The sequence below is a fragment of the Cricetulus griseus genome (genome assembly GCF_003668045.3).
Source record: "Cricetulus griseus strain 17A/GY chromosome 1 unlocalized genomic scaffold, alternate assembly CriGri-PICRH-1.0 chr1_1, whole genome shotgun sequence".
In the NCBI taxonomy this organism is placed as follows: Eukaryota; Metazoa; Chordata; class Mammalia; order Rodentia; family Cricetidae; genus Cricetulus; species Cricetulus griseus.
Window position 1 is genome coordinate 45,016,154 of NW_023276807.1, and position 25,073 is coordinate 45,041,226.

Genomic DNA, 25,073 nt, shown 5'->3' on the forward strand with positions numbered 1-25,073 from the left:
TCTGGCATTGACTTCACACACACACACACACACACACACACACACACACACTCTAATATAAGTGTTTCTGTAAGGGGGAAATCACAGACACAAAGAGCAATGGATGATGTTTACAGTTATGCTTCACTAACCAGGGTGTGGCTAGAACCTGAAAGAAGTTTGAAACAAACCATTCCTTAGTAAATTCAGAGAACATGTGTTCCTGAAGATAGCATAATAGTAGATTCCTAGATCCACAGAGCTGTCATGAAATAAATTTATAAAGTTAAGCCATTTACTTTTTGTTACCTTGTGATAGCAACCAGATCAGATAGATTAGAAACTCTGAAGTCAAATGTAGTCTTTAAAAAGTTGTGGTGGAAGTTGGAAAGACTGAGAAAGTTGAATGAGGTAAATGATACAGAGATGGGCATACTAAGCACGTGCAAGTAAAAACAGAGATGGGAGACAACAAACTTACAGAAATTAACAACCTTACACTATCACACCATGGGTGCTCAAAGGTAATTAACAGATTTCGTAGTTTACTCTAGCCAACAGTTAAACACACTCTTCTCTGCTTGATTGGTATTTAGAAAACAGCTACATAGTTTAAATATGAAATTTGTTTGCATTGTATTTTTATTTATTATTCCTCTTCTTCTATATTATTTTTTGCCTATTTTGATAGGTTAAAACTTAGCATAATAGACTAGGCATATTTACGTTCAGATGGAAAATGTTTCAGTCAATGACCTGAAGAAAGATTCTAAGGATTATTAATGACTGGATTACTTAGAAAACTTTTAAGATGGGTTTGAGTTTTTCTCTGGAACCTAAAGTGCTTCAAGTACTCTACAATACAGCTAAATGTTGAGGAAATAACCTGGGACAGGGATATCTGTGTAAGAAGGGTTTCAGAAGATGTCCATGTTGTGTGTTGGGGCATACATATTGGGAGAACAGAAAGATCTGGTGATATTAGAAAGCTACTAGAGCACAATAAATGTGGGGAAGGAAGCCAGGGTTACTCACACTGAGGGGGAAGTAGTGATATGGTTTGGTTGAGATGGTGGAGACACAGTGGGAAGGCCAACTCCCAGGTCCTTACCACGGCTCTTGTTGCTAAGCAATGAGAGACAAAGGAAGAAAAGATTTGTGATCTATTTGTCACATGAGTTCTCAAGTAGAATCTTTGCTTATAAGATGGTTCTTACAAATGAGTCATGAATAGGACCACACCAGGAAATCATCACTACATCGCCTGGTAAGTCACTCAAGAGGTTAGGTCTGAAGGACAGAAGTTTATAAACATATCTACAAACACACACCTTGATTCTTTTTCAGTTCAGATCTTGGGAAGGACTAGTGACTCATATTATTACTTATTCCCCTCTCTTTATTTGGACAAGATAAACTGTTTTTAATTTGTTGTTTTTCATAATTTATAAAATGTTGAATTAGACCATAAACAAAGGTGAGGGCTAGATGATGATTAAGATACATGGATGATATTGGTCAAGAAATGTTGAACTTAATTTTTTTCCATTTGTACAGGGGTAACACACTGTATTAAATATGTAAGGTCTTTAGAAAAAGATCTTGATAAGATGTCATTTAATCTATCTTAATGAAATGGAAGACTTTTGAATAGAATTTTATTGTTTTGCTTTAACTATTTTATCTCACTTTTGTTGCTTTGGTATATATTAAATCATAATTGATAAACAAAAAAAGATACATGGACTGATGAGTTTGATGAAACAGGGACTAGGAAATGCTGGAGACAGTGTTTAAGGTCCTGTACTAATATGACACTACAGGGTCTTTCAAATGTATGGACATCATCATCATCATCATCATCATCATCAATGTGCATATGTGTTTATGATCTTGTGGGGGGATTAGTTGAGGTGGATGTGGAAGTCAGAGAACAACTTGCAAGAATTGGTTCTCTCTACTAAAGATTTCCAGGATCAAAGCAGGTTGTCATGCTTGGCTTCAAACCCTTATACCCATTGAGCCATATCTGTATATTCTTTCGGTTAAAAATATTACAGTCCTTGAGGACCTGCTGCCTCTTTAGTCATCATTTAAAATAATGTAAGATGGGAGAAAATTGGCTCAACTTTCAAGTTCATTTGCCAGTGACCTATTTGCAAGATAAGGACTTAGTAATGAGTTCTGATAGTTTGGTATGGGTAAGTTTATCAACAATATTATTGGTAAATAATCATCCATTCTATCACAAAGTATATAAATTCTATGATCATATGTGATCATAAATATACACATACACTTAATATACATGTATATATGTACACACACACACACACACACACACACACACACACATATATATATATATATATATACACATATATATCAATAGATGTGAATAGAGAATCAACATATCAGGATTTTATTTATAGTTTCTACACACTATCCTCAAAGATTCCTTTTACTGACTTCGCTTTCTTATGTGGGGTTCTGGACATTTCTTAAAGAAAGCCTCCTTTTATTCTACGTGGTTACTTTCCCCAAGCATAGAAGACACCCATTACTTTCATAAGTTCTTCCTAAAACAAATCTCCTGTCACTGATGCAATGACACACCAAAGACTCAGAAAATATCCTACCACGTGCTTAAGAAGCAGTAAATGAAATATTATTGGTTTGTCTATTCAAAACACTATGATCAATAAGTTCAATAATAACAATTAAAAACAATGATAATTTTCAAACAGGGGATATCAACAATATCAGAAACAACAGAAAGTTTACAAATTTAAAGAAATTGAACAACTCTCTACCAAATAAAAATTGTATCAAGGCAAAATAAAGAAATTAAAGACTTTCTATGAAATTCAATGAAAATGAATACACAGCATACCCAAACTTACGGGACACAATGAAAGAGGTGCTAAGAGGGATGTCCATAGCCTACAAAAAAATTGGAGAGTTCTCATACTAGCAATTAAATCTCTAGAGCAAAAAGAAATAAGCACACCCAAAAGGAGTAGACAGAAGGAAATAATCAAACTTGGGGATGAAATCAAGAAAATAGAAACTAAAAAAGTTGTACAAAGAGTCAACAAAATAAAGAGTTGGTTCTTTCATAAAATCAACAAGATAGAACTAAAACCTTACCTAAATAAGCTAAGAGATGGAGAGAGAATACCCAAATTAACAAAATCAAAAAACGGAAAGAAGGACATAATAATAGACACCAAAAAAAAAAAAAAAAAACCCAAAAAACCCTGATAATCCTAAGGACATAGTTTTAAAAACCTGTACTCCACCAAATTGGAGAATCTAAAAGAAATGGATAGTTTTATTTATAGGTACCACTTGCCAAAGTTACATGAAGACCAGAGAAACAATTAAACAGATTTAAAAACCTAGAGAAATAGAAGCAGTCATTAAAAGTCTCAAAAAAAAAAAAAAAAAAAAGTCCGGGGCCAGATGTTTTCAGTGCAGAAATCTACCAGATGTTCAAAGAAGAGTTAATGCCAACACTCCTTAAACTATTCCACACAATAGAAACAAAAGGAACACTGCCAAATTCATTCTATGAGGCCACAGTCACCCAGATACTGAAACCACATAAAGGGTCAATAAAGAAAGACAATTAGAGACCAATTTATCTTATGAACATAGATGCAAACATACTCAATAAAACACTTGCAAACCAAATCCAAGAACACATAAAAAAAAATCATCCACAATGATCAAGTATGCTCTATCCCAGAGGTGCAGGGGTCTACAGTATAAAAACAGTCAATATAATTCTGTTTGCACACCCTCAAGTCCAGCTTACCTGCCCTCACACCATCAGGGACAGCTCTACTGTTTTTCCCAGGGAAAGTGCAAAGCCTATTCTCTCTGGATTGCTGCATTTGGTGAGGGAGAGGGCTAGCTCTTCCATTCTTGTTCCCCTGAAGTCAGTTCTCTTACCTCTAGAAGGTGGCAGGGTATATATGTGCATATTTTCATTACTCTTGCCATCTCATAGCATAGGAGGGAGGAGGCAGTTGCAGCTCTCCTGTACTCATGCCCACACGGACACCAGTGCAGTTCCTGTCTGCGGCAAGGCCATGGAGCCAGACATGGCCTTGACTACAGCTCAGGCCTGTCAGATTCCCTAGCCCCAGGGGTCAGCACATGTTACTCAGGTCTATATGTGCCCAGCAACACCACAGCCCTTCAGTACCAAGAAGGCCACAGGTGGAGGCTCAGATCTTGGGCATCACTGTGGCCTTTGGTGGCAACACAGGCCACAGACATTAGCACAAACTCAGGCTGCAGTAGGACCACAAACCTAGACATGGTCCTTGGCAACAGCCTGGGCCTAGATACTGCTTGTGGCCCTAGTTACCATTGCAGATTGCCCAGATCAGCACGGCCAAGTGGTAGTATGACCCCCAAACACCAACATTTCTCCAGGGGGCAGCCCTGACCCTGGATATCCATTCAGTCACTGATTAGTAACAGAAGCCACAGATATTGACACAGACCCATCTCCACAGTAGGGCCATGGATGAAAACATAGCTCATGGATGCAGTTAGGGAAGCTGATTAAACTGTGGCCCTGGGTAGTAGCAGGGGCCACCCAGATTTGTATGGCCTCAGAGGCAGCTTGACCTGCTAAGACCAACATGTCCTCAGGTGTTGACCTAGACTGCAGGCCTCTTTATGGCCCTCATTAGCAACAGGAGCAGAGGACATCAACTCAGAGCCCAGATACAATAGAGTCATAGACCCAGACATGTTCTCCTCCAGCAGTCTTGACCATATGTCACCATGGTTCTGGATGGTAGCATAGAACTACTGGATCAGCATGGCCCCTGTGGGAATACATCTCTTGGACACCAACTTGGTCACAGGTAGTGACCCATATTCTGAGCTTTCATAGGACTCTTAGTAGTAATGGGAGCCACCCACATCAACACAACACCCCACAGCTGCATCAGGGCCATGGACCAAGTTGTGGCCCTTGGCACCCAAAGCCCAGACATTGCCATGGCTCTGGGTGGAAAACAGAACACCTATCTCAGCCTGTTCCTCACCACTCTTGCCTCTTCAGATCTGTCTCTCTCCTCAACTCGTGAATCATTCTGCCTCTTTCTCTATCTCCCATTTTCCCATTCTGTACTCATTCACCATAATGGTACCTGATCCAGGGCCAGAGGCTCATGGGTGAAATTCTTCCTATCCCAGGTCTAGGGACCTAGGATGAGGAGAGCTCATCTTGACAGATCTTGACAGGAGAATTCTCAACTTCATATGGAAAAACAACAATAACAACAAAAACCCAGAATAGCTAAAACTATCCTAAACCATAAAACTGCTAGAGGTGTCCCCATTCCTGATTTCAAGCTGTACTCCAGTGGTATAGTAATAAAACCTGCAAGGTATTGACATAAAAACAGACACATTGAACAATGGAATTGAATGGAAGATTGAGACATAAATCCAAACACCTATGGACACCTTATTTTTGTTAAAGAACCCAGAAATAGACACAGGAAAAAAGACAGTATCTACAACAATTGGTGGTCAAACTGGATGTCTGCATGTAGAAGAACACAAATAGATCCATATTTGTTCCCCTGTACAAAATTCAATCTAAAGTAGATCAAAGACCTCAACATAAAACCAGATACACTGTACCTGATAGAAAACAAAATCAGGGAATAACCTATAGTGCACTGTCACAGGAGGGAACTTTCTGAACACATCATTCACTGATACTGCAGGCACTAAGATAACAATAAATGGAACCTCAGGAAATGGGAAATGTTCTATAAGGCAAAGGACACCATTATTTTGAACAAACAGCAGCCTACAAGATGGAAAAAGGATTTTTAGCAATTCCATATAGAGGACTAATATCGAAAACATAAAGAATTCAAGAAACTAGATATAAAACAGCCAAATAAACCAGTTAATAAATGGAGTACATACCCAAACAGAGAATTGAATAGAGGTAACTTAAATGGCTGAGAAACACATACAGAAATGTTTAACATCCTTAGCCATCAGGAAAATGCAAATCAAAACTACTTTGAGCTTCTATCTTATACCTGTCAGAATGGCTAAGACCAAAACCACAAATGACAGCTCATGCTGGTGAGGATGTGGAGCAAGGGGAACACTCCTCCACTGTTGGTGAGAGTGCAAACTTGTACAGCCACTATGGAAATCAATATGATGATTTCTCAGAAAATTGGGAATTGTTCTATATAACTCATGGGTGTATACCCAAAGGACACTTCATCTCACCACAGGGACACTCATTCCACCATTTTCAATGCAGTTTTATTCATAATAGCCAGAAACTGGAAACAACCTAAATATACCTAAATAGAAGAGTGGACACACCAAATGTGGTACATTTCTGTATTGGGGTATTACTCAGCTGTTAAAAATAATGACATCATAAAATGTTCAGGCAAATTGATGCAACTAGAAAAACTATCCTGAGTGAAGTAACTTACACCTAGAAAGACAGAAAGATCTAGAAACATACTAACTTACATGCAGATATTATCTGTTAAGTAAATGATAACCAAACCACAATCCTCAGGCCCAGAGAGGTTAGGTAATCAGAATGACTCAAGGGGAGATGAATGGATTTCCCTGGGAAGGGGAAATAGAATAGCTTTATTGGAACTGGAGATATGTGGCGATGGGAGTGGGAGAGATGAGTGTATAAGGGAGAGGATGAAGGGAGAGATGCTCGGAATTGGAGGGCCTTTGGAGGTGGTGTGGAAACCTAGTGCAGTGAAAAATTTCCTGTAATCTATGAGGGTGATCCTAATGAGGACTCCTAGTAATGGGGTATATGGAGTTTAGTTGGTCATCTCTTGTAGCCAGACACAACTTCCGGTGGAGGGACTGGGTGACATTCAATTGAGTTACTGGCCAAAGTGGTCCCATGGAAATCCCCAAATGATACAGGCTGATACTAAAACAACAGGTTGTTCTCCGCAAACTGACAGTGGGATCCCATTGCTGAGAACAACATCCACACAATTCATTGAACGTGGAGAAGTCAAGCTGTTACCTACATGGAACCTTCACCCCTATCTTCTAGTTTCTTTGGTACTCGGCAGGCTACCTAAAGAGAAATGTGAAAAACAACAACAACAACAAAAAGATCTTAAAACAAAGCCATAGAGAAACCCTGTCTCAAAAAAAACCAGAGAGAGAGAGAGAGAGAGAGAGAGAGAGAGAGAGAGAGAGAGAGAGAGAGAGAATGTGAACACCAACCCAGCTGCAAATATTTTAGGGCAGTGGTGGCACAGAACCTATGGGAACAGACACCTAATGTCTGATTTGACTTAAGGCCACAAGAAAGAACCCATACCCACCACTGCTTTTGTAACCAGAAAGTAGAGACCAGATAGCCCAGAGACCTAGGATAAACCCAATATGACTGATTTATAGAAAACAAAACAAGAAAATGACTCCTAATGATATTCTGCTATATTCATAGATTAGTACCTTATCCAGTCATCATCAGAGAGGCTGCTTCTTTCAGCAGTTGGAAACAGATATACAAAATCACAGCCAGACATTATGGCAAGAGAGTGTCTAAATTGGAGATCTCAATCAAATCCTTCCACTCAGAGATCAGGGTCTCCTTCAGAAGAGGAGGCAGTAAGATTGTAAGAGTCATGGGAGATGGAGGACATCAGAACAACATGGCCCTCTGATCAACTAAGCAAGGCACATATGAGTTCAGAGATTAAAGCAGAAAGCACAGGGCCTACATGGTCTGCACCAGGTCCTCTGAGTATATATTATAGCTATTAGCTTAGTACTTTTACAGGACTCCTGACTGTGAGAATGAGTGGTTCTCTGACTCTTTTCCCTGCTCTTAGAACTCTTTTCCTTCTTTTGGGTTACTGTATCCAAATTCAGTGTGAAGTGTGAAAGTATTTGCTTCATCTTATTACATTTTACTTTGTTATGTTTGGTTGTTATCTCTTAGAAGCCTGTTCTTTTCTAATAAAAGACAGAAAGGGAGTGGATCCAGAGGAGAGGAACTGGGAGGAGTAGATGGGGAGAAAACTATAATCAGGATATATTATATGAGAAAAGAATCTATTTTCAATAAAAATATACTCCTTTTATAAGCATAATCAAATACAAACATTCATAAAGTCAGCACACCTAATTTGATTATACTATTGTTTATTGATTCATCATCTGAAGATATCCATTGCAGAAGATTCTAATCTTTTGACTTTGCAATTAGACAGGACTGGTGTAAGACAGGAATGCATGTTAAGGACCATACATTTAACATGGTGGGATATTCTTTTACAAGTCTGCTAAGAACCTTGTACAACTTATCATTAAAAACCAAAGAAACCACTGATATTTTGATTGACTATATATAAATCAAAATTACCTCATCAAAGCAAGTTGCTATCACATTTGTACCAATACAAGTTTGTTTTAAATATTAATGTAAATATAGTCTCAGATGTGTATATATTTAGCAAACAATACAGTGAATTAAGGTCTGAGATTATCCACCTGTGACCAGGTGTCATCCTTCTGAACACCCAGAGTGTGACTGTACCTCATCAAAATTAAACAGCAAATCAAGTGCACTGTATGAAGTCATGCTTTGGTGCCAATGCTAAGCCATATTTATATAAAGCCTTCTACTTGAGCCAACTCATAATGAAGCCACTCTTTTTCTCTGCCTTCTTTTTCCTATTTCATAAGGCCCTCCTGCACTGATGGGTCCAGTCTTCCAGAAGACAGACTATTAAAGGTCAGTGCTGCATGAGATCAAGACAAAGGAAGTAACCTGGCAGGCAGCAGAGCCACATCCCATCCTCCTGTGCTCTCTCTATAGGGGCTATGAGTGAGTCTCCAGTACACTTGAGGAAAGATCTCCTGCCTGTATGGTTGGGATTGTTGCTCTTTCCTTCTATATGGCCCTTGGCCTGGTGTGCTGAATCCAAAAGTCTTCCAGAAGTAGTGATGCCTTTGAGGGTAACTGTTTCTAGTAGAGACAGGAGTCTTGAAGGCTGGAAGTCCTATAGCATGCACTTTGGAGGCCAGAGACACATTATCTCCATGAAGCCCAAGAACTTTTTGGTATCTAGACATCTCTCTGTGTTCACCTACAGTGACCAAGGAAACCTTTTTGAGGACCAACCTTTTGTCCAGAATGACTGTCACTATCTTGGTTTTGTGGAAGGAAACCCAGAATCCATGGTTGCTCTTACCACCTGTTTTGGGGGCTTTCAAGGAACAATACAGATAAATGACACTGCTTATGAAATTAAACCAAAGAGCCCTTCTTCCACATTTGAACATTTGATTTACAAGACGGACAGTGAAAAAGCTCAATTACCTTCCATGAGATGTGGATTAACAGATGAAGAAATCATAGGGCACTTGAGACTTCAAGAGGATGCTAACTCCACCATAAAGCAAATTGTGTATGAGGAATGGTGGACTCACAGATTGAATATTGAAATGGCATTGGTTATAGACCATGAACAATTCCTTTATCGAGGAAGTAATACCTCCCTTGTGGTGCAAGATGTATTCATGATTATGAATGGGCTAAATTTCTACTTATTTCCAGCGGATATTAATGTGTATTTACTTGGACTTGTAATATGGAATAAGAAAAACCCCATACCAGTAAAAGATGTATATACTCTCTTGCCATCCTTTTGTAAGTGGAAGAGAGAAAACCTTGATTCTTACCTACACCATGATATTGCACATCTCTTTGTGAATTATAATTTTAGTAACTATTTTGGCATAGCCTATGTTGGAACTATATGTAATAAGACATTCAGTTGTGGAGTTGAGAGTTTTTTGGGAGAGAATTTCTTTACTTTTGGACAGATCGTGGCACACGAGATAGGTCATAATTTGGGCATGCCCCATGATGGGATATTTTGTACATGTGGAAGGGGGGCATGTGTGATGTCTGCTACAACAAATAGTTCCAGAAAATTCAGCAACTGTAGTTATGCTGTGTTGTGGGAAATCACAGGCAAAACAAGCTGTATTCACACTAAACCCAACCCTTTGGATATCTACCAGATAAAGTTCTGTGGGAACAGGGTGGTAGAAGAAGGTGAGGAGTGTGACTGTGGATCCCCTATGGAGTGTGAATATAGTTCATGTTGCCTGCCTGACTGTACTCTCAAGTTTGAAGCTAACTGTGATAGTGGGCTATGTTGCAGCAACCTATGCCAAATCCTGCCGTCTGGCACTATATGTAGAGTACAGGAGAGTGAATGTGACCTACCAGAATGGTGCAATGGGACTTCACATGAGTGCCCTGAAGATGTATTTTTACAGGATGGGAGCTCTTGCAGTGATGGTGGGTACTGCTACAAAAAAAGATGTAACAGCCATGATGAGCAGTGCCGGAGAATTTTTGGAAAGGAAGCCAGGAAAGCATCCGACAGTTGCTACCAGGAACTCAACACTTTCGGTGATCGTTTTGGCAACTGTGGAATCACGGGCAACACATATGTGAAATGTAATAGCTCAGACATCCTCTGTGGAAGAGTTCAGTGTAAAGAAGTGAAAAGACTTCCCTTTTGGAGGAGTCACTATACTGTGCATTGGACTCGTTTCAATGATGTCACCTGCTGGAGTACTGACTACCACTTTGGGATGACCATCCCTGACCTTGGTGACATAAAAGATGGCACAAAATGTGGTCCAGAGCATGTGTGCATTAACAGAAAGTGCATCAGAAAGTCAATTTGGGCAAGTGATTGTTCAGCAGAGACCTGCAACAAGAATGGAGTCTGCAATAATAAACATCACTGCCATTGCGATGATGGCTGGAGTCCACCTCACTGTCTGGTAAATGGCACTGGAGGGAGTATTGACAGTGGTCCAAATTCTGGAAGCAAAGTTAAGGGGAAAGAGAAGGAGAATGGAGAGGGAAAGGAGAAGGACAAGGACAAAGAGTGGGAGGAGGAGAATAACAGGATATCACAGGAAGATAAGCTTATGAATTGGCTATTTCCTGTTACTTTTGCAACATTCCTTTTACTTTTATTTGCTTGGCTTTTGGGGGACCTTAAGCCATCACCTAAGAAAGAAGAGATCAAATCATCATCTGAGGAAGAAGAGACTAGCACTTCTATTTCAACAACTTCAACATCAACTACCACAGAATAGAACATTTGTGAAAATTATCTTTAATATTTAATGAAATTTCCCACATAGTAATTTTTTAGTGTCCTGGTGGGATAAATGCTGTTGTGTGTATTATAAACTACTGATAAAAGATCCTAGCAATCTATGATTGGTCAGAATAATACACTTTGTCATTCAATAAAAATAAGAGCCATCACATTGCTACTCTTTTTAAAATTCTTTTTTGTTTTGTTTACTACATTTTTATTTAAATTAGGAACAAGATTGTTTTACATGCCAATCCCAGTTCCCTCTCCCTCCCATCCTCTCCTGCACCCCTGCCCCAACTAATACCCTACCTATCTCATACACTTTCTTCTCCCCAAGGAGGGTGGGGCCTTCCATAGGCAGTCTTCAGAATCTGTCATATCTTTGGGATAGGACCTAGGCCCACTCTGTGTGTCTAGGCTCAGGGAGTATCCCTCTATGTGAAATGGACTCCCAAAGTTCATTCCTATGCTAGGGATAAGTACTGATCTACTACAAGAGGCCCCATAGATTTCAGAGGTCTCTTCACTGACACCCACATTCATGGGGTCTCGATCAGTCCCAGGCTGGTTTGCCAGCTATCAGTCTGGGGATCAAGAGTTCCCCCTTGTTCAGATCAGCTGTTTCTGTGGTTTTCACCAGCCTGGACTTGACTCCTTTGCTCATCACTCCTCTTTCTCTGCAACTGGATTCCAGTTCAGTTCAGTGTTTAGCTGTAGGTGTCTGCTTCTACTTCCACCAGCTGCTGCATGAAGGCTATAGGATGCCATGTGAGTTAGTCATCAATCTCATTATCAGGGAAGGGCATTTTAAGGTAGCCTCTCCTCTGTTGCTTAGGTTGTTATTTGGTGTCATCCTTGTAGATCTCCAGACATTTCCCTAGTGCCTTATTTCTCTTTAAACCTATAATGGCTCCCTCTACTATGGTATCTCTTGTCTTGCTCTCCTCTATTTTTCCCCCAACTCAACCTTCCTGCCCCCTCATGTCCTCCTTTCCCCTCCTCTTCACCCCTTCTCATTTTCCTAGCTCCCTCTCTCCTCCCCCATGCTCTCAATTAGCTCAGGAGATCTTGTCTCTTCCCCCTTCTCCTGGGGACCATATATGCCTCTTTTAGGGTCTTCCTTGTTCCCTAGCTTCTCTGGCTGTGTGGATTGTAGGCTGGTAATCCTTCGCTCTATGTCTAATCTCCATATATGAGTGAGTACATACCATGTTTTTCTTTTTGTGAATGGGTTACCTCACTCAGAATGGTTTCTTCTTGTTTCAACCATATGCCTGTGAATTTCAAGATTCCATTTTTTCGCCACTTTTGAGTAGTACTCCACTGTGTAAATGTATCACATTTTCTTTATCCATTCTTCAGTTGAGGGGCATCTAGGTTGCTTCCATGTTCTGGCTATTGCAAATAATGCTGCTATGAACATTGGCAAACAGATGTCCTTGTTGTATGAATGTGTATCCTTTGGGTATATGCCTAAGAGTGGAATTGTTGGATCTTGGGGTAGACTGATTCCCATTTTTCCGAGGAATCAACATACTGATTTCTAAAGTGGCTGTACAAGTTGGCACTCCCACCAGCAGTGGAGGAGTGTTCCCCTTTCTCCACATCCTCTCCAGCATAAATTGTCATTGGTGTTTTTGATTTTAGCCTATCTGACAGGAGTAAGATGGTATCTCAGAGTTGTTTTGATTTGCATTTCCCTGATGGCTAAGGATGTTGAGCACTTTCTTATGTGTCTTTCAGCCATTTTAGATTTTTCAATTGAGAATTCTCTGTTTTTGTACCCCACTTTTTAATTGGATTATTTGGTGTTTTGGTGACTAGTTTCTTGAGTTCTTTGTATATTTTGGAGATCAGCCCTCTGTCAGATGTGGGGTTGGTGAATATCTTTTCCCATTCTGTGGGCTGCCGTTTTGTCTTGCTGACTGTGTCCTTTGCCTTACAGAAGCTTCTCAGTTTCAGGAGGTCCCATTTATTATGTATCCATCTCAGTGTCTGTGCGAGTGGTGTTATGTTCATCTCTAATTTTATTAATGTGGATCTTCTTTCTCTATCTTTTGGTTAATTTGGCTAAAGATTTCTGAATCCTTTTGACTTTCTCAAAGAATCAAGTCTTCATTTCATTCAATCTTTGTATTTTGTTGTTGCTGCTGTTTGTTTTTTTCAATTTCATTGATTTTAGCCCCAAGTTTGATTATTTTTTCACTTCTAGTCTTTTGGGGTATTATTTCTTCTTGTTTTTTCTAGAGCTTTCAAGAGTGTCACTAAGTTATTATGATGAATTTTCTCCAGTTTTTTTTTTTGTGTGTGTGTGTGTTGGCTTCTCAGAACTGTTCTCATGTGTCACGTTTGAGTGTATTTGCTTTCATTTAATTCTAAACATTTTAAATTTTCTTATTAATTTCTGTCTTGACCCAGTTTTTATTCAGTGGTTAGTTGTTCAGTATCTGTATGTTGTAAATTTTCTGCTGTTTCTATCATTCCTAATATCCACCCATGATGGCTAGATGAAATGCAAAATGTTATTTCAATGTTTAATAACATTAAGAGTTTCTCTGTGTCCTAATATGCATCCAGTTTTGGAGAAAGATCCATGAGCTGCTGAGAAAAAAAAAGTTTATTCTTTAGTGTTTTAGTGGAATACTCTATAGGTTCTGATGGTTTCTTTTAAAACAATAATTAACTCTGACATTTCCCTGGTTTTTGTCTGAATAACTTGTCTTTTGGAAGTGTGGAGTCTGAAGTCACCCACTATCACTGTGTGGGGGTCAATATGTGATTTTAACTGGAGTAGTGTTTCTTTTATAACTGGGTTGCCCTTGTATTTGGTGCATAATTGTTTAGAATTGCTATATTCCTCTTGATGGTTTTTTCCTTTGATGAGTATGTACTGTCCTTACCAATTTCTTCTGATAATTTTTTTTGTTTGAAGTCTATTTTAACAGATACTAAAATGGCTATGCCTGCTTAGTTCCTGGGTCCATTTGCTTGGAATATGCTTTTCTAATCTTTTGCCCCAAAGTGATGTCTCTCATTGTTGGTGAAGTATGTTCCTTGGCTTTAGCAGAAGATAGATCCTGTTTTCTCATCCAATCTGTGAGTTTATGTCTTTTCATTTGGGTACTGAGACCATTTACATTGGGAGATACTCATGAACAATGTTTTTCAATTTCCATTATTTTAATGTAGTGGTATAGCTTTTTCAACCCCTTTTTTCCCCTAACTATTCTGGAATTATTTATTCCTTGTGTCCTTTTGGGTGTAGTTAGCTTTTTCTTCAGAGTAAAGATTTCCCTTTAGTGCCTTCTTGTATAAACCTGCATGAATAGACAGAAATTGCTTAATTGGTTTAACCATAAAATGTATTTCTTTCTCCATCAATCGTGATTGACTGTTTTCTGGGTATAGTGGTCTGGACTGGCATCTGTGGTTCCTTAGATATAGTAGAACATCTGTCCAAGTCCTTCTGGCTTTCAGTGTCCACTGAGTAGTCAGGTGTTATTCTAATTTATGTTTTTATATGTAACCTTTTATTTTTCCCTTGCAGATTTTAATATCCTTTCTTTGTTCTGTTTGTTAGTGTTTTGATTACTAAGTGTAATAAAGAAGTTTTTTTTGACACTGCCTATTGGTATTCTGTATGTTTCTTGTACCCAGATAGCATATTCTTCTTTTGATTGGGGGAATTTTCTTCTATGACTTCGTTAAAAATATTTTCTTTGCCTTTGACTTAGGTTTCTCCTTCATCTTCCTCTCTACCTTTCATTCATAGATTCAGTTTTTCATAGTGTCCCAGATTTCCTGGTTGTTTTGTGTCTGGGTTGTTTTTTAGATTTAACATTTTCTTTGATGAGCTATCCATTTTTCTATCATGTCATCAACATCTGAAACTCTCTCTTCCATGTTTCTTAATCTAAAGTTTTTATTTGACAACCCATTTTCTTTTTCTATTTTCATTTCAGTTCAGGTTTTCTTTATGGATTCGATTTGTTTGTTAGATTTTTCTTTCATCTCTTGAATTATTTTCAATTGTTCAATGTTTGTGTTTTCAAAATCTTCACTAAGGTTTTTATTTATATCCTCTTTTATGTCTTCAAACATATTCAGAATTTCTACTTTGAAATTCTTTTCTTGTGTTTCAGCTAAATTGCTTTTCTCTTGGCCTAACACAAATAAGGTTGCTGGATTCATATGGTTTTGGTTGCACAAGTTTGTCATTTTGCTGTGGAATTATTCATCTAGAGTTCTGACATTTGAATTGTTTTTTAGTGTAGATAGCTGGTCTTATCTTTGTGGGAAAGGCAGCTCATCATTTGGTTGCGGTTGCCCACTCTGAGTCCTATCCAAGTGTGATCGATGTGGGATCCCAGGTAGGTGGGCTAGAAAAAATGGGCAGGGGAGTACTGGGGGAAACATGGGTCCACATAAAAAGGCCAAGCTCCTAGGGGATGGAGATGGGCTAGGAAGAGAGGCTCTTACAGGCAGGGATTCTGCAAGGCTAGTGGTAAGTCTAGATAGACTGAAGTAAAGTTTTTGTTTTGTTTTGTTTTGTTTTGTTTTTAAGACAGGTTCTAACTATGTAGACTAGGCTATTTTTGAACTTGTGCTCCTCCTGCCTGAGTATGCCAAAACCTGTCTTTATAGGCATGTCCCACAATGCACATCTAAGGTTATTTATTTCTTTTGTTCTTTATCTCTTTTGTTGTTTTTGCTTTTATTTATGTTTGAGCACTGGGCCTTGTACATTTTTCTCCAAGTACTCTACCAGAAATCTATATGCCCTAGGCTGGTGGTTTATTCTTTTAAGATTTCAAAACCCAATTTGTGTGTATACATACACATGTATAGGTATGTATACACATGTATCTTGTACCCTTGGGAGCCAGAAGAGGGTATTGGATCCCCTGGAGCTAGAGTTACGGGCAGTTGTGAGTTGCCCAAGATGGGTGCTGGGAATCAAATTCCTGTCCATGGAGGAACAACAGGTTCTTTTAACCTGCTGAGCCATCCATCTCTTCAGGCCCCCAGGGGTTTATTTTTTATTGGAATTGGTTCCTTTGTCTTTACTGAGTAAAGCTCCAACTTATGGAATCCTCTGTGCCTGTATGTTTTCATTGGTATCTCTGAATTACAAAACACCTACCCCTCTTCATTCTGCTTTGTCACATGGAAAAAGGGAGCCTCCAAATTGCATTTCTTTATTATTAGCCCTTCCCAGTAGATGTTCCCATGAGGAAGCCTAAGAGGGACTAGAAACCTGGGAGAACTGTTTGGAGTTTCAATGAAGCCCTGTGAAAACCCTTGACCAACAGCTTGAAAGAAAGTCTCTCGTGCCTAGTACTGTGTTTTTTATTAGACAGTCCTTAGCTCTTAATGTGCACATTGTCAACACAAGTAGAATAACTTGATTTAAACTACACACATTCATGCACACACACTCGAGAGCCCACATGCACACATCAATTTGTATTCCCACCAAGTGATAAGGGCTCCCCTTCCCCAATTATCTTCTCCAGCACCTGTTGTCAGTTGTTTGTTGATTTGTGTCACTCTGACTGGGGTAAGATGAAATCTCAAAGTTGTTTTTGTTTGCATCTACCTAATTGACAAGGATAATGAAAAAAATTTGAGGTATTTCTTAGCCATTTTTTCTTCTTTTGAGAACTCTCTGTCCAGATACAAAGCTAGCTTTTTTTATTAGGCTGTTTTCCTGACCCTTTGCTTTTTGAGTATTTTATATACTAACCCTTTGTCAGCTGTTTAGTTGGCAAAGAGTCTCTCATTCCATGAGCTCTCACTCAAATGTTTCTTTCAATGTACAGAAGCTTTTCATCTTTATGGCATCCCTCTTGTTGGCTTTAGTTAATTCATGGGCAAATGGAGGTGTGTTCAGAAAGTCCTTTTCTGCACCTATATCTGGATGGTAGTGCCTATGTTTTCTTCTAGTGGTTTCAGTGTCTTAGGTTTCATTCGTGGTCTTTGATCCATTTGGAGTTAGTTTTGTGTTATGTAAGAGATGCCAATCTGATCCTATTTTTCTGTATATGGACATCCAGTTTTCCAATTTTCCAGAACTATTTGGACAATATGTCTTTCCTCTAGCATATATTTTGTTCATGCTTGTTAAATATCAGAATACAGCCATTATATGTATTTATGTTTGGACTTTCAGTTTTATTCCATTGGTCTGTACATCATGTTTTGTGTGTCAATATCATGCTGCTTTTATTACTATAGCTTTGTAATATACCTTGAGATCTGGTATGGTAATCCTTCCAGTATTGTTCTTTTTATTCAGGTTTGGTTTGACTGTCCTTAGTCTTTTGTAAGTCCATCTGAATTTTTGGATTTTTTTTCTATTTCTGGGTAGAATGTTTTGGGAATTTGCTTGGGACTGCACTGAGTCTGTAAATTGCTTCTGGTACAATGGTCATTTTCACAATATTAATTCCATCAATCCATGAGAAGTCTCTCCATTTTCTAGTGTGTTCCTCAATCTTTTTTATTCAGGCATCTAAAGGTTTCATTACATAGATCTTTCCCCTCCTTGGTTAGGATTATTCTTAAATTTCTTGAAGATTTGTTGAATGGGAGTGTGCCCATGATCTTTTTTCTTTATGTTTGTTGTTGGAATATAAAAATGCTAGACACTTCAGACACAGAAATCAGAGGCTTCAAGTTGGAACATCAAATCAGATGTTCTTCAATTTGAACATCTCTCCATGAGGACTAGCTTCAATGTTACTGAAGGTGTCCACAAGCTTCCATGAGAGGAAAGCAACCAATAACGTGACATAGCCCTCATGCCTATAAACCACAACAATGGCCAGCATGGCAAAAAAAAATCCCTAAAGATACACTCAAATCTTGGCAGTTGCCAATTGTTGTCTTATTGGACCTAACACCAAGTCAACATGAGGGAAATCATTCCTGGTACTGGAAATCTATCGAACTTACCAGGGCTAGTGAGGTCATGGGTGACAGAGGAGAATCTACTACCAACCTTGCCAAAGTAGCATAAATCCTAACTGCCTTCTAAACACTTACCCTTATAGCCACATTATAAGCATAGATTTTGCCCACAAGTGTCTCTTTGCAGTAAATGGGGACCATTACAGACAACCACAGCTGATCATAATTCAGAGATCAATGAACCATGGGGGTGTTAAGCCTTAGTATACATATACAGTAAACTCCTGCGTCTAAGTTTCAGGCAACATCATAGATAGTGGGGTGGACAGATTTTAAGAGCCTGAGAACTAAAAAGTTTGCTGTGAATTTGTCTCCTAGAAATGACAAAGAAGCTACACACATGTTACTTCAAAGATATGGCTCCCTAAACAGGACCTGAACAATGACAACATCAATAGACATGTTATCATGGAAGGGTAAATCTCACAGGCTCCCACCCTTAGACAGAGAACTATAGGCAACTAAAGACTTCTGAGAGAGGGAGAATTAGTTGTACCAAGAGATGATCCACTAATTGGTATTCAATTCCAAGTGGTCAGCCCTGAAATCATATACAGATAAACAACACTAAAAGACTCAATATGTTGTATTTATAGATTTATCAATATATATATATATGTATTGTAAACATACATATTATAGAAAGTTATACATATATATATATTATATCTATATATAGCAGTTATAAGAAAAGATGCCATCAGTTTGAGATGGAGCAAAAGGGGATGTGAGGAAGAAGGAAAAGGAAAGGTAAATTGTGCAATTATAGCGTAATTAAAAAATAAAAGTATATATATGTATTTAATTTATTATTTATTCTTCTATCATATATTACATCTCCACCATAATTTCCCCACCTTCCTCTCCTCCAATTCCCTCCCCCTCACTTCCCCTTTACCCCAGATCTACTCTGCCTCCATTTCCCTTCATAAAAGAGCAGGCCTCCCAGGGATACCAACCAAATATGGCATAACAAGTTATAATAAGACTAGGCACATACCCTCCTATCAAGGCTGAACAAGACAACCTAGTAGGAGAGAAAGGGTCTGAAAAGTAGGCAAGATAGTCAGAGACATCCCCACTCCCACTACTAGGAGTCCCACAGGAGCACCAAGGTACACAGCCATAACATCTATGCAGGGAATCTAGAGAAGACCCATACAGGTTCCCTGATTACCGCTTCAGCCTCTGTGAGCCTCAGGGATCCTGGTTAGTTGATTCTGTGGGCCATGTTCTTGTGGTATCTTGATCCCTCTGGTACATACAATCCTTGTTTGTGGTGATTACCTGAGCTCTCCCTAATGTTTGGCTGTGGGTCTTTGCATCTACTCCCATCAGTTGCTGTATGAAGCCTCTCTGATGACAATAGGGTGAGGCACAAATTTATGAGTATAGCAGAATATCATTAAGAATCATTTCATTGATTTTTTTAAAAAAAACTTTTGCCAGTTGTGTTTGGTTCTATTTTATGTCTCTGGGCAGTGTCATGGATGAGATCCCTCTCATGGTGTGGGTCTCAAGTTGGATCAGTCATTGATTGGACACTCCCACAAATTCTGCACCATCATTGCCCCAGTACATCTTGCAGACAGGATTTCTCTGTAACCCTGGATGTCCTGGAACTCACTTCGTAGACTAGGCTGGCTTTGAACTCACAGAGATCTGCCTGCTTCTGCCTCCTCAGTGCTGGGATTAAAGGTGTGTGCCACCACACCAGCCCAAGATCTTTTAGTTTTCTAAAAAAAAGAATGGTTTATTTTGGCTCGTGGTTTCAGAGTGTCAATTAAAATATAGAGATAATCAATTTAATTATAAAACTTATTTCTATGGTATTGATTTTAGGCCAAGAACCAGGGCCTTGTGTATGCTAGGCAGATACTCTCCCACTAAGCTCTAAAGCTTAACTTACACCCATTTTCTCTTTTTTTTCTGTTTACTCTAAACCTCTTTTCACTTTTCATTTTGATTTGCTTTCCCAGTGATGCTATCAGTGAGTTATCAAAGTGTCAAAATTTGGCAAATCATTGCATTTGGTTGTGTGATTTTTGTCAGCATCAGCTAAACTGACAGTGTCTAAAAGTGGGATTCTCCAAAATGAGAGCTTTAAAAGTGATAAAACATACTGGGGGGAATTAATAGAAGTCTATGATTGATTTCATAAGTCTGTATGTGCATACTTATTAGTGTGAGTTGTTGTTGCATATGTGCAAACATGCATATGAGTCTGTGTTCATGAGGAGGCCCTGACGGGGGCAGTCCTTCTGTGTATATGTTTGTCTTCTTGGTTAATGAATAAAAACAAAAAATAAAAAAAAACACTGATGGCCAAATAGGGAAGCAGATAGGTAGGGCTAGAAGTTGAGGAGGATTGTGGGAAACGTAGTAAAAAGGAGAATCTCCATGTGATCCTGGGAAAAGAGAACACATTCTGCCAGTGTCCTCGATAAATCTTTATAAAATATATAGATTAATGGTTATGCTTAAGACAGAGTTAGCAAATAAGAAATCCTAGTCATTGACCAGCAGCATTGTAACTAATATTAATCTCTGTGGGTTATTTGGGGGCCCTAACATGACAGCAGAACTCAGGCGACTGGCGGAAAGAGTTATCCTTACAAGGCCCAAGGTCAACACAGGGCACCTTATCAGTCTATCTCCACCTGTTCATTTATGCATTTGTTTGTTTGCTTGTTTGTTCTGTGAAATCCTGAAACTCATTGATTGAGCTAAACTGACTGATGAATGAACTTCTGAGACATGCCTGTCTTTATCTCAGGGATGGGGTTACAGGAACATGCTGCTAAGTCACCTTTTTAAACGGGTTCTAGGTATCCAAACTCAGATACTCATGATGGTGCAGAAAGGTAGAAGGACCTTTACCAAATGAGCAATGTTTTTAGCCTTGGTAAGTCTTAACTCAGAGTAAATGTTGTGCTTGGCAATTTAAGGTAAGATAGTAGTTAAGAGTGATACAGGACACAGTTATAGGTCTCTGAGGAGATGATATAACAATAAAGATTTTTAAAAAACCCACAAGACATTGCATAGGTTGTCCACATGCTTGCTAGACACACTGAGATTTTGGAGAAGGTTGTTGGTGGAAAAGATTGTAACAGAGTCATGGAGGAAAGCTGCTTACTGGCTTTTTGGAATGCAGCTTAGCAGGAGCCTTATTGTCCCTGCCTCAGAGCGCATCCCGCATGATAGACTGTGCCTGTCTTAGGTTGGCCTGCCTCACAGGTCCTAACTGGTCATTGACTACCCACCTTCAAAGGATGACATCTCTGGGAAGCACGTCCAGGTGGGAGGAATGCCTGTCAAACTATGCCTCAGGAATTTCTGTGAGCCAGGCCAAAGAGACCAAGGAGGGCCACATTCTGGGTGTTGAAGTGCCATGAAAACCTGGAGTATGGAAATACAATGTAGGAAACACTCAAAGAGAATGATTAGTAATAAGACAATACCCCCAATCAAAGCATAGAAAAAAGAGGCTCAAACACAGGCCCCGGGTGAGTCCCCATGTTGTAACATTAACTATCAAGGCTTTGATCCATTATCCTAAAGTGTTGGTGCATAGAAGGGTGTTTTTCAACAGTAGCTTGACCCTGAGGGTTGTAGTAGGATGGGGATAAAGGAAAAACAGGTGTTCACTCATGAGCTGACCTCACACTTTTGGGCTCCCACATGCTTTCTTGCGAAATCCAAGGGGCCAACACCACAACCTCATCCCCAAATCCTCCAGATCACCAGTCTTAACCTGAAGGCCTCTGGTGACCAATATTGATTTTAATAACCTCACCTGAGGCTCCTTACAGTGAGAGGGTAAGTTCCCCATTCTCTTAACGACAGGAGATGCAGACAAGAACAAAGTCTAAAACAGACAATGACAGACTCAAACAAAAGCAGCAAGTGTGTTGGACCTTAGTGTAGTAGATGTTCCTACCTAATGCACCAGGGGTACCACATAGACACAAAGGAAAAGACAGAAAAGAAGGAGGGTCTCCACACTCACCTTCATGAGGACCAAGGACATGAAACACTCAGGGGGCCATTTCACCAAACAAGTCACCAAAGAGTGGACAACAAAACGTGCCTTGAGCCGTGAAGAGGAGTCCGAAAGTATTCTGATAGTAAAAGCAAAAGTGCACCGAATAGGATCCATTCACCTATGCACTACCAGCAACAAAAGGCAAAGATCAGGGCCCCCCAAAACACCCATAAGAGAAAAAAAATAAACCCTTATTCAAGCAGGGTTGAGGCCCATGCCAGCATGGGATCCACGAGCCCCCACTGTCTAGGTACCAGATGTCGCAGATGACAATGCCTGGACACCCCTTGGGTGAGGGGGTGAGGAGACCCGGTACCAACAACTCAGGCACTGGAAATCAAATGAGTAACAGAGCATGCAGCAGACTTGTTTATTAAGGAAGTGAGGCTTGCCTTTATACCCCTTGCAAGGTCCCATTGGCTCAGGCAGCTGACTCTGCTGCGTTGTCCTTTTCTCATTGGTGTCCCTAGTCAGGTGTCCCTTCCTCAGCAGTCTCTGGGGGTAGAGGCAATTGTAAAGGGTGATGTTTCTCTGATTTCTTTCTCCACCAATGTGTCATCGGTGTATAGTAGGGCTACAGATTTTTTTTAGTTAATCTTGTATCCTGCCACTTTGCTGAAGGTGTTTATCAGCTGTAGGAGTTCCCTGGTAGAGTTTTTTGGGTTACTAATGTAGACTATCATATCGTCTGCAAATAGTGAGAGTTTTACTTCTTCCTTTCCGATTTGTATTCCCTTGATCCCCTTTTGTTGTCTTATTGCTCTAGCTAGGACTTCAAGGACAATATTGAAGAGGTATGGAAAGAGTGGACAGCCTTGTCTTGTCCCAGATTTTAGAGGAATTGGATCGAGTTTCTCTCCATTTAGTTTGATGTTGGCTGTTGGCTTGCTATATATTGCTTTTATTATGTTGCGGTATGTCCTGTTATCCCTGATTTCTCCAAGACATTTATCATGAAGGGGTATTGGATTTTGTCAAAGGCTTTTTCGGCATCTAGTGAGATGATCATGTGTTGTTATTTTTTCTCAGTCTGTTTATATGGTGGATTACATTGATGGATTTTCGTATGTTGAACCATCCTTGCATCCCTGGGATGAAGCCTACTTGATCATGGTGGATGATTTCTCTGATATGATCTTGTATTCGATTTGCTAGGATTTTATTGAGAATTTTTGCATCAATGTTCATGAGGAATATTGGTCTGTAGTTCTCTTTCTTAGTTGTGTCTTTGCGTGGCTTGGTTATCAAGATTATTGTAGCCTCGTAAAAGAGTTTGGCAATATCCCTTCTGCTTCTATTTTGTGGAACAATTTGAGGAGTATTGGTATTAGCACTTCTTTGAATTTCTGGTAGAGTTCTGCAGTGAATCCATCTGGCCCCGGGCTTTTTTTGGTCAGGAGACTTTTGATGACTGCTTCTATTTCCTTAGAGGTTATAGGTCTGTTTAAGTTGCTTATCTGTTCTTGATTCACTTTTGGTAAGTGATAACTGTCCAGAAAACTGTCCATTTCCTTTAAATTTTCCATTTTGTGGAGTACAGGTTTTCAAAGTATGACCTGAAGATTCTCTGAATTTCTTCAGTGTCTGTTGTTATATCCCCCTTTTCATTTCTGGTTTTAATTTGCATGATCTCTCTCTCTGCCTTTTGGTTAATTTGGATAATGGTTTTTCTATTTTGTTGATTTTCTCAAAGAACCAACTCTTTGTTATATTGATTCTTTGAACTGTTTTCTTTGTTTCGACTTTATTGATTTCTGCCATCAGTTTGATTATTTCCTGGCATCTGCTCCTCCGGGGTGAATTTGCTTCCATTTTTTTCTAGAGCTTTCAGCTGTGATGTCAGATCTCTGGTGTGGCCATTCTCTAGTTTCTTCATGTGAGCACTTAGAGCTATGAACTTTCCTCTTAGTACTGCTCTCAAAGTGTCCCATAAGTTTGGGTATGTTGTGTCAACATTTTCATTGAATTCTAGGAAGTCTTTAATTTCTTTCTGTATTTCTTTCTTGACCCAGGAATGTTACAAATGCGTGTTGTTCAATTTTCATGAGTTGGTAGGTTTTTTGCACTTTGATTTGTTTTTGATTTCTATCTTTAAAGCATGGTGGTCTGATAAGACACAGGATTATTCCAATTTTTTTGTACCTGTTGAGGTTTGCTATGAATGTGGTCGATTTTTGAGAAGGTTCCATGTGATGCTGAAAAGAAGGTATATTCTTTTGTGTTTGGATAGAAAGTTCTATATATGTCTGTTAATCCCAATTGGGTCATAACTTCTGTTAGTTCCTTTGTCTCTTTGTTATGTTTCTGTCTCATGGTCCTGTCCAGTAGTGAGAGTGGAGTGTTGAAGTCTCCCACTATAACTGTGTGAGGCCTTATTTGTGATTTGAGTTTTAATAATGTTTCTTTTACGAATGTTGGTGCCTTTGTATTTGGGGCATAGATATTTAGAATTGAGACTTCTTCCTGATGGATTTTTTCTGTGATGAATATGAAATGACCTTCTTCATCTCTTTTGATTGATTTTAGTTTGAAGTTTATCTTGTTAGATACAAGGATAGCTACCCCAGCTCGTTTCTTGGGTCCATTTGATTGGAGTATCTTATGCCAACCCTTTACTCTGAGGTGATGTCTGTCTTTGAATTCAAGGTGTGTTTCTTGTGTGTAGCAGAAGGATGGATTCTGTCTTCATATCCAATCTGTTAGCCTGTGTCTTTTTATAGGCGAGTTAAGACGATTAATATTGAGGGAAATTAAGTTCCATTCAGTGTTTATTCTTGTTTGTTTTTGGTTTGTTGTTGGTACTAGTATTGTATGTGGATTTACCCTGCCTTTTATTTTGTGTTTTTGTAGAGTGGGATTATCTATTGCCTATGTTTATG

General features: G+C 39.2%; 1 protein-coding gene across 1 annotated transcript; it reads left to right on the forward strand.

The window, feature by feature from the left end:
• Positions 1-4,819: 4,819 nt before the first annotated feature.
• On the forward strand, positions 4,820-11,166 carry LOC113832783 (disintegrin and metalloproteinase domain-containing protein 24-like). Its single transcript, XM_027391028.1, has 2 exons — positions 4,820-4,865; positions 8,858-11,166. Exons 1-2 carry the CDS (start codon positions 4,820-4,822, stop codon positions 11,164-11,166), a joined length of 2,355 nt encoding a protein of 784 aa, XP_027246829.1.
• Positions 11,167-25,073: the final 13,907 nt, after the last annotated feature.

Bases quoted from the DNA above. Each gene is read 5' to 3' on its own strand.
- LOC113832783 (XM_027391028.1), top strand. From the start codon at position 4,820: ATGGCCCCTGTGGGAATACATCTCTTGGACACCAACTTGGTCACAG. The intron at 4,866-8,857 runs GTAGTGACCCAT...CTCTCTCTATAG, and splicing joins GGACACCAACTTGGTCACAG to GGGCTATGAGTGAGTCTCCA.